The following is a 10529-nucleotide window of genomic DNA, read 5'->3' as shown; positions in this document are numbered from 1 at the left end:
TGAGGGGATGGAGCGGGAATGGAGGGAGAATGAGGGAATGGAGCGGGAATGAGGGTAATGGAGTGGGCATGAGGGAATGGAGCAGGACACAGGGAATGGAGTGGGCATGAGGGAACGGAGCGGGAATGAAGGAATGGAGCGGGAATGGAGCGGGACACAGGGAATGAAGCGGGACACAGGGAATGACCCAGGGCAACAAGAATGACCCGGAGCAGTGGGAATGACCTCCTGGCCCATGCCTGTGTCCGTGTCCATGCCTGTGCCAGCCCTGCCCACCACCCCTCCCCAGCAGGACCTTCCCAGTGCCTACATCCTGGGTATCCATAGGATGAGGGCACAGCAGGGATGCCCTGCAGGCCCCTCAGCCCAACTCCTCTCACCAGCCCCTTTCTCCATCACACTCCTGCAGGGAGAGCAGCCACAGGGACACGGGCTGTGTTTTATTAGGGTGGGTGGGGATCAGCCAGGGGTGCCACTACTGTGCCCTGCGGGCCATCAGCATCTCCCGGATGTTGTCCTCTGCTTCCTTCACGCTCCGCTCCAGGTACGACTTCTTCTGCTGCAAGGCAGAAACCAGAGGTAAGTCAGGATCCCCCCAGCCCTGCCAGCACAAACCTGGGCACCAGGGCCCAAAGCCACCCAGGCAGAGCTGTGGGTGCTGGCTGGGGCACCCACCACACTGCAGGGTGGGGACAGCAGTTACTCCCAGAGGCACAGGCACAGAGCAACATCTACACAGACTGAATTTTGTTCCCCCCTGAAACCTCAGGGCTGCAAAAAGTGGGAGCCATGAACGTCAGCAAGGAAGGAAATCAAACCAGATCCTGTAACTCTTGAACCTATAAGCTTCCTTATGGAGACACAGCAAAAGCCTCTCCTTGGGCACAAAAGGTTCTTTTTCCCAGCTGAGCCATTTTCTAACCCTATATCCTCCTTTCTATCAGCAATTCCCTGGCATCATCACCATGTACGTGTTTCCTTAATCATCTGTAATTAGGCTGGGCTTGGCAGGGAAGCAGCCCCAAGCCGTGCATCCCCAGATAGGAATTCAGTGTGCAGCGTTTTTCCTGCTGGTCTGGGTGCTCCTCTGTGGCTGGAAAAATCAGCCCTTGGCTCTTTGGACTATTTTCTCTGGGTTTCCAAACAACAGACACAACAGTCTCCTCCAGCCTTGCTGTGAGCTCAGGCTCCCCATGCTGCCCATGTAAAGCCCTGCCCTGGGCCATGCCAGCTCCCACTGAGCACTGGCAGGGTTGGCATTGAATTCCACGAGTCCAGGCCTCCACCCAGAGCATCCTGCCAGAGTCACCAGTGCCAGGAGCCCAGTACAGCAGTGCCCCCAAAGCCCACCCAAACCAAGGACAGGTGAAGGGCAAGAACTGCCCTGAGAGCCTCACCATGATTTCTGCGAGCCCATGGGACTTGGAATGCTGAAAATGCATTAGCCCATGGAGCAGTCCTGCTGCCAGCACTGCCCCTCTGTCCCCCTGCTGTGGCACAGCTGCACACAGCTGGAATGGCCCTGCCATGAGGACATCTCCCCCAGCCCTGCTTCTAAAGGCTGAAGGGTTTGTATTCAAATCCTAAAGGCTGCTCCTGACAGCCAGGGCTGGGGTTATGGCCCAGGGCTCCTTGTCCCTCTCCCAGCTCCCAGGCACGTAGGGTCTCTTTCATTTACAGGAAATGCTTTTGAGGAAACCACAGGGAGAAGAGCAGCCACAGGTTCCCACTGCCAGTGACTCAGTGACACAGAGCAGGACTCTGTCACTGCCACGCTGTCCCCACACTGCCACACAGATGTCGAGGGATTTCCCACAGAGGGAACTGAGTCTGAGGGCAGCAAGAGGACACAGGCCCAAAAAACCCTTGTGGCTCAAAGCTTCACCTCATTCTGCTGACCAGAGGAGAGTGGCAGCAGCAGAGCTGCCTTGTAGGGAGTCATTTTTTACTAAAGCTTTTTCTTAACACTTAAATTAGTGCATGAAATGGTCCTGCCCTCCTGCCCCTGTCTCCTGTTCCCACCAGGCAGGAGGAGACAGCTCCAGAGAGCAGCTCTCCACAGACACACTGTCCAGCAGGAGTGGGAGAGCCCAAGAGAATTTCAGACATCCCATCAGGAAGCTTTGCTGGTGCCTGTGAGAGCCCCACCTCCATGAGGACAAGGGACCCTGACACAGCAGAGGAGCACCCACACATGTACCCACACTGCCCACCCCTGCACAGTGACCGGCTCTGCCCTCCCTGTGGCAAAGGGCCTGGGTTTAAGGCCATTTCTGCACTTAGGCAGTCCCAGGTAAGGCAGGATTTGGGGAATTTTTCTTTACCTCAATCACTCTCCTTAGTCACCTAACTTCCGAGGCACAAGAATCTGGGCTGGTCCCAGCACTTTTACTCCCTCCCAGAAGCAGCTTCCAGAGTCCCATTCTAGGCTCCAGGAGCATCCTTTGAGCATCAAGGGGAGCCCTGCACCCACAGCCAGGGGCTGCAAACACCCTGAGCTGTCCTGCAGCCAGGCAGGAGCTGGGGCTGGCTCCCACTCCAGCCCACAGCCCGGATCACAGACGGGCGCCACATTTTCCGAGACACGTGGCAGAAACGAGGTGTTTGTTCCCCAGGAAGGGGAACTGCAGCCTGGGCTCTGCTTCAGTCATCACCAGAGCAGGGGCAGGAGGCTGCTGCAAACCCCTCCTCGCTGCCATTACCGGGGTCTAGACAGGAAACTCCGTGTCTCCCAGGGAGCAGCACTGAGCGAGCGGCTGACACACGCTCTGCCTACTCACCCCGTGCCCGAGACACACAGCACAGCTCTGAAGTCATGCTGGAGGCTGTTCCGGTCCAGCCAGACCTGCCAGGCTGGTGGGATCTGTTCCTGAACACCTCCCTGCATCCCCAACCCCACCTCCAGCTCATTTGCACTCCGAGCCCGAGTTAACCCTTTGTCCTCTGAGCCCTGCTTCGGGCCAGCCTGCGGCTGCTGTGCACCAGCTGATGCATTCCCCTGGCAAAGTGTGTTTGCTGCTCCAGGAGCTCATCCTCTGCTACCTGTGCCAGGGCAAGTGCAGCCTGTGGGAATTCCCAGGGCAACGTCAAAACTGCACTGCTGGTTTTGGTCCCTTGTGAAACCAAAGGTGGCTGCTGCCCGCTGAAGCCTCTGCTTTCACTCCTACAGCTGTGGCTCCAGTGCTCACCAGTCAGGAGCCCAGGGGCACATGGCAGCCTGCTGACCCTGCACCACCAGCTTTGGTGGCTGCATGACCTGTGAGCTGCTGACCCACAACTCCTACTCACCACACTACTGCCCTGAACTGCCCTCACCTTCTCCCTGCTCCTGTGGGTCCCTGGACAGGTAAGGTGGGTGCCCAAACCAGCCCCAGATGCCACTGCCTGAGCCACAGAGCTCCAGGGAAGAACAGAGAAAGGGGAGAGGCTTTGAGAAGGCAGCAGGGGGAAGTTGCCCCATGACACTGAGCTCCCAGAAAAGCCCCAGCTTCCGCTTGCCAGCAGGGCCAGGCTCCACAGGAGGCTGGGCAGTGCCCCTGGTGTGCTGCTGTCCCCCTGCAGTGTCACCAGGAGTGTGGCAATGCAGTTACAAGGAAACCCAGAGGGCACGACAGGAAACAGCTGGTGTGTCAGCCAAGGGCTCCAACTGCAGCAAGGGGCTGGTTCCTGCTGGTTCACAGCTCCTGTCTAGAGAATTATTCTACAAAACTCTCTTGTGGGGTGGTACTGAAACTTATTTCAGAGGAACAGCCTCTGATCAACACTGGCAGGCCCTGGCAGCTCCCCCGCTGCCAGAGAAAGGCCAGTGTGTTCCCATGACCCAGGCACAGTCACTCACACAGGGAGGGATGAGCCAGGGCTGCAGGTCCTGTCAGCACTGCAGAATCCTCTCCCCCACTGAGCAAGGAAGGGGAGCTGGAGGGTGCACAGGACAGGCTGCGTGGGAATGGAGCAGATTTGCAGCTACAGGATTCCAGGTGGACAGCATGCTTCCAAAACTGACCTGATCCAGCCCAGGACATGCTCCTGCATCCTCATTTCTTCCTGCCACAGGCCACCCACCAGTTCTCATCCACTCTCTCCTCTGTGTGACACCCCCTGATCCCCTTCTGCCCCACACAGAAAGGGCTCAGCCACCTGCACTGGGACACGAGAACAGCACACAGCCACTGCCACAACCCAGTGAGGTCTGGGCCACCTGCACGGCACTGACAGGGTGCAAACCCACAGAGGATGGTCCCAAAAGCCAGTGCAGCCAATGCCTCCCAGCCTGGTTTCCTAATTCCTTTAAGCTAATACCACTCCCAACAAGAGTTCCTTCCCCAGGCAGGAAGGGCTGCAGCACTTGGGAACAAGACAAACCACAGCCCTGATGATCTGTCTCAAAACTAGCCCCAAAGGAAGTGTTCTCACCTAAATCTGCTTTCTGGAAACACAACTGCCATACTAATAGCTGTCTGGCACCAGGATGGAGGGCAAGAAGATCCCTCCTTGGGCAGCAGAGCCAATCCCACCAGCTGGGCCTGCCAGCACATCCAGGGGGCTCAGAAACTGGAGTTTGCACCTCTCCTACCCCTGAGTATAGATGTATCACCAAGCTGGCCCATATTCTCCTCTGCCAGCTCTCAGGAGCCTTTTCCACCTCCAAGGCTTCCTGCAGCCTTCCTAAAAAAGGTGTGCAGGTCAAAGGGTGTGTGTGGTTCAGTGCAGCTACACAGACTAAAAACACTGGAGGTGCACCCAAAATGGGACTGAGCACTCAGGCAATGCACATCCATCTCCCATGAACCCTTCCCAGAGGAATGGCTGTCCAGCTGACAGCTCCACAGGCTGAGCTGCAGGGCCTGCCAGGGAAGGCAGCACCAGCCCCAGGAGGAGAAGGGAGGTCAGGGCACTGGTGGGATGCAATGCCCACTGCCAACACATTTCCAGACACCCATGGGGGGCTGCAGGCGATGGCTTTGGGGTTCCACCAGCCCTGTGGCAGCTGCTGTAGGAAGTGCAGACTCCTGGAAGCACCAGCTGGGCTGGCCCCAGCCTGGGGGAGTGCAGGCAGCACCACGAGCCAGCCCTGGCTGTGCATGCTCCTCACCAAGGTGTGCTGGCGTGCCCAGCTGTGCCCTGGCACGGGTGACTGCAGCCAAACAACCTCAGAGGACTCGCCCTGGCACCACCCCGGGCAGCCCTCCCTGCCCTTCAGTCCCCATCAGAGCAGTGCTGCTCCCTGAGCAGCTCCGTGCTGTTTGCTTTTGGCAGCAGCTGTGGAAAGACTCGATTGAATGCAAATACAATTCCAGCTCACACCCTGAAGAAGAAAAGGAGCTGTGGTTAACAGAAGTGGCCCATGGCCTTTTGACACGGCAGGAGTCACCTCCTGCTCCAGCCTCCACCTCCGCTCCCATTGCATCACAGTGCTGCTGCTGGAGAGGCCCGAGCTGCTCAGCGTGACGCACCGGACCTGGCATTCCTGGCAGATTAAAGAGCCAGCATCCACAGATTCCACAGCAAGAGAAAACTATTAATCAGCTTTTCTTGGATGGGCTTTTGATGATCAAAGCACTGTCTTCCCCCCAGCACTGTGATTCAGACTTCTCTGCCTTCAGGGAGAGCGGCTCGGCCGCTGCCAGCCCCGCGTGTGGCAGGGCCTTGGCTCCAGCTGGGGGCTCAGTGGATCAGGGGACGGCATTGTCACCCATCCCAAGAGCCCAAACACCCTGTGCTCCTAGAGAACAGACACAGCAGCCCTACCCATCCATGCTGCCATGCCCTCCCCCTCACAGGTGAGCTTCCTGTGTCAAGTCATGGTTTATCATTCAACATCGACTTTTGCTCTTCAAATTCCACTCCTCTCACGTCACCTCTGCAAATGAAAGAAAGCTTCAACCCCTGACCTGCAAACACAGATTTGCTTAAGCCCAAACAAAAATGTTTCCATGGAGATTTTAGGATCTAGTATTGGAACATGCCTATTCATTTCAGCCTGTTCTTTTTTTCCCCATTTTCGTTTTTCAAAGTGTTTTTCTATGAACTTGTTTTACACCCAACTTGTGAGGACAAAACAAGCTGGCAGGTCCCTTTCCAGAGAATATCTCCCTTCCCAAGGCTCTCAGCATGCTTGGCTACCAGCCACCAGATTCTGGCATCCCACTCTCACACTCAGAAGGCTTCCATTGAGGAACACTGCAGTCCTCAGGCATGATGCAGTGCCTCAAACAGGAGCCCTGAGACAACTCATCCTGTGACACCTCAGCAACCCTGTGGCTAGCCAAGAACTTCTGTATCCCCCAAAGTTAACCCAAACCATTTTTGGCATTGCCTGAGGGCTCTGTGGGAAAGTGATCAGCAGATCCTGAGCTGGAGTTGGGAGCACATGGTTGACTGGAGATCTTCCCTGGAGGATGGCAAACTGTGCTGCCCGTGCACTGGGGGCCAGGCAGCAGCAGCCCAAGCTGCCCTCACTCTTGGGGCCTCCACTGCTGTTCAGGGGTTGCCAGTGCCCAAACTCCCTGTGGAGAGCAGCACTCCAAGCCCTGGCATGCACACCCCAGGCAAGGCAAACATTTTGGTCAGAGTAAGCTCATAGTAGATGATGTGCTGAAGACACGTGGTCTGTTTATGGGATTTCACTCTGAACTCCCGAACAGGAAGAAGATGAACCTGCTGAACTGCACCCAGCTGCTCCTGCTGCAGGAGAAGCTGAAAGAGTGGACACCAGCAAGGGGGTGGGGTAGGTCTGCAGGCAGCCCTACGCCCTGATGGGTCCACCCAGCACTGGTCCTCACCCAGCTGAACACTGTGGCACATGTACACCCTGGGAATTACTACTCTACAGCAACCACCAAATATTTAGATACACTTCAAGACTTTCCAAGCAGTTATTGCCTCAGGAAGTTGCCCAGAGTTTACTCAAGAATGAATGACCTGGAATAGGAAGGGAACCCAGCTGGTTTCTGACGACAGCTGCTGACAGAAGCGTGATGCCATATAGCAAAGAGGAGAAGTGATGATTCACACTCTGCTTTTCCTCACCTCTTCCTTCCCCGAGGTAAAGGGGACCCACAGATCTATCTGGGTTAGAGTGTAGAAGAGAAAACATCAAGCACACAACTACATTTGCCAACTCAAGAGAATCCTTACTAAAGAAAAGTAATGCAAAGCCACCATCATGGTGTGCTGATCCTACTGCAGCACAACCAGCTGGGCTTCCCCCATCATAACCTCGAGGAACATACTCTGAAAAAGCTGAGCTGGAAAAACCCCATTAACTTCCATTCTTGGTGCCTTCAAGAGAAGAAGGGGCAGAGAGCCAGGCTGCCTGCCAGCCTTTCTGCCCAACCCCAGCCTCGTGGCAGCAGCACTGCTCATAGATCCACTGTCTGAGCCACAGGACAGCACTTTCAGCAGAGATGGAGACAGCTGCTCTTGGTGAGTGGGAAATGATGGATTATTCCAGTGAACTCCTGCACCCTAGCCTGATGTGAACCACTACAAAAGCAAGTCGATGAGAACCTTTCAGTAGGTGGCAGCAGAAATGTATTATCAACCCAAGGGATTCCTTTAGGGACACCCCCTCTTGGCACAATTCCCCATTCAGAGCAGTTTCCAGGAGTACACTGCTCCAGGCTGGATACTGCACCCTAACCAGGCTATGACAGCAGAGTCAGGTCAAACAGAGAGCTTGGGGAGGGGAAACTCACTCAGCTCCTGAAACCCCCACGTTGTGTTTCGGCGGAAGCGTCCCTCACCAAAGCGCCTCTTGCAAAATGTGGTAAGTTCCCCATCCCTGTGCCTCAGTTTCTGTGGTCCTGCAGAGCTGGTGTGGCTCATCAGGATCCCTCCTGGCAGTAGAACTTTTGCAAAACCATACCACACCTTTTCAGCTCTTGCAGTCCTGGCCAAGCGAGGCCACTTGAAAAGAAAAATCATTTCCATACATTTCAAAGACAAATCAGCAACAAGAAGTCCGTGTCAACTCCCACCTAGGCAGCATCCCCCTCAGTTCAGGCAGCCCTGGGCTCAGAGCAGCCACATGGCCACCTCCAAGGCACGAGGGACAGAGCAGGGGTGACCCAGCAGTGGGGACAGCAGGAAGCATGACGGTGAGGGCTGCCCTGCATACCTGGGAGCAAGGTGTGGCTTTGTACAGCTGACTCAGGGCTGGGTCAGGGCTCCAACAGGCAGCAGCATGCTTTCCAAATAATCGTTTCCTGTTCTCCCCAGGCGAGATGGAGGAGGAGATGGAAGCAGGCTGAAGGTTTATCAGGCACAGATAATCCCCCTCCCCAGAGCTGCTTGGCACAAAGGCAGCCAGGAGCCACTGCAGGGGCCTGGTGACTAAGGGAAGGACAGCAGTGCTGGGTTTGTGACTAATTATTACTCATGCAAGAAGGAATTTGGAGAGGGACCCACATTCAGCTCAGCTCGTTGCTTGGGATACTTCTGCAGCCATAAGCACAAAGGAGAGCTTTGACAATGAATCAGACCCTGCTTTAAAATGAAAGACTTATCAACCAACTTGGTGTTAAAATGATTTCAGGGGAACCATAAAGGCAGCTTAATGCTAATCAGAGGAAACAAAGCATGTTTTCAGGCTCAGATGAGTAAAAGTAGGTTCCTGGATGGACAAAACCCTTTAGACACAGCAGCAGAAGTGGGTTTTTATTAATGCATGGTGTGTTTCACTTTCCTCTGAATTACAAAGGAATGTGAGTGGATTGGCAGGAGCTGCTTGAAAAGTTTTCCCTGTTAGGTTGTTGGGTTTTTCTTGAACAAGAATAATCCCCCCCTCCCCCCCAAAAAAACCATAAAACAAGTTCTCCGATGTCTTTATTTTGAAAGCATGTCTATAACTAGCCTCTAAAGGACAACAACCCCCACATTAATTATCCACTTGCTTTTAAAATCTACAAATATCCACCCAAAAATAAAGGTAGGAAGAGTGAAAGCAAAGTCAACAAATTCCAGTTCTTCCTTCATAAAGCCTTTGCCCTCTCAGCTGGTTTGTGTGCTTACTTTGCAGTCTGCAGTACAGGCAAGACTAACAAAGAATTACTAATTAAACAACTGCTTGCAAAAATCCGGGAGTTTGAAAACTTGTTGCAGTGAATGATTGCTCCAAATGAGAGATCCAGCCTTGCCACTGCATACCCACACACATGTGATGATATAAATACACGTCATTGCACTCAAATCTGCATTACCCACAACCATTCTTCACAAAAATGTGGTGGGACATTAGTTTTTATAAGCCAGCCCAGGCCTAAGGTGGCAGATGACCCCTCCAGAGAGCTGGGAATCCCCTTTCCCCTTTGAAATGTGAGAATTTATTTGCCTGTGCCTATAAGATTCCAACATCATGTTTTGCAACCAGTGACTTGTGCACTATTTAACACATGACAAGGTTCTTACACAATTTTCAAAGCAGAACATACTGTTATTTGATCTTTATCTAACAAATTTAACACAGGACTAAGAGCCAGCTTTTAAACAGATCCACCTCCTTCCCTGCAGATACTGAGGAACACTTGCTGCCTTTAAAATCTGCCAGGTGCTGGCTGCACACAGCTGATTTCCATCTGTCTGCAATGAAAGGTGACAGTCACACAACAGAGAAACACCCATGAAGTTCAGCTGTAAGAATACAATCCTTTTGCCACCCTCATTTTTGAGAAACAAGACAGACCTTGAGGCTTTAAACATTAAAAAGCAAGTGAAGTGAATGATTCCTCACAGCTGTGAGGGCCTGTTCTTCATGTAACCATCAGCAGAGTCAGTTTGGGGAACAGAAAGAATTAGAGAAGCATTAGCTATGCCCCAATTCCTCCAGCATTTACCTTAAATTGTGTGGCCCCAGTCCAATGTCAGAGGGCCTCTCCACAAAGCAGGATTTTGTGCTGGCAGCATTAGCTCTGTGTCCATTATACTCTCAACCTCCTCAGTGTTTTGTCATTTTTGAAGCCCATTTTTCTCATTGCTCAGAGTATCTTTCATTTCAAAAATCAGGAATGAGAACACAGATTCTCCTCCCTGTAAGACAGCCAGACCTACAGGGGAAAAAAATGAGCTTTGGCTACTCCCTTCTTCAAAACAAGACTCTCATGGAGGGCAGAGCACTGGTAGCAGCCCTGCCCATGCAGGCTGTGCTCTGCTCTCCCATGGGAGTGCCTGTGGATGCTCCACAGCTGACAGGCAGGCAGCTGGACCACCCATGTCCTCAAAAAGCAAACTGAGCCTGCAGCTTTGCAGCCTGAAACACAGGAGCAACCCTCAGTGAGGGCACAGCCTCAGACATGGATGACAGCAGCCAAGAGAGCCAAGATGAAACACATTTCCCAGGAACGTCACCAAGTCCAAATGTGTGTGTCCAAAAGGACCTGCCCAGACAGCCACAGCTGCCTCTGACACCCAAAGCCATGCAAGATGCTGGGATTGGCCTGGCCTGGTCCTCACTGAACCTCATCTTCACCCGAACATCCACCATTTGTTGAGATCCCATAGCTTCCTCTTAAAATCCCCATGCAAGCCCAAAC

General features: G+C 53.6%; 1 protein-coding gene across 1 annotated transcript in view; it reads right to left on the bottom strand.

The window, feature by feature from the left end:
- Nucleotides 1-419: 419 nt before the first annotated feature.
- The window catches only part of PFDN1 (prefoldin subunit 1), a 31875-nt gene continuing 21765 nt past the window's right edge, over nucleotides 420-10529 (bottom strand). Inside the window, exon 4 of the mRNA XM_059483750.1 lies at nucleotides 420-559. Coding sequence (XP_059339733.1) covers nucleotides 476-559 — 84 coding nt within the window. The 3' untranslated portion in view covers nucleotides 420-475. The remainder of the gene's footprint in view (nucleotides 560-10529) is intronic.

Source organism: Ammospiza nelsoni, chromosome 16, assembly GCF_027579445.1.
Source record: "Ammospiza nelsoni isolate bAmmNel1 chromosome 16, bAmmNel1.pri, whole genome shotgun sequence".
In the NCBI taxonomy this organism is placed as follows: domain Eukaryota; kingdom Metazoa; phylum Chordata; class Aves; order Passeriformes; family Passerellidae; genus Ammospiza; species Ammospiza nelsoni.
Note: the sequence above shows the minus strand (reverse complement) of the source record. Positions and strands in the feature narration are given on the sequence as shown.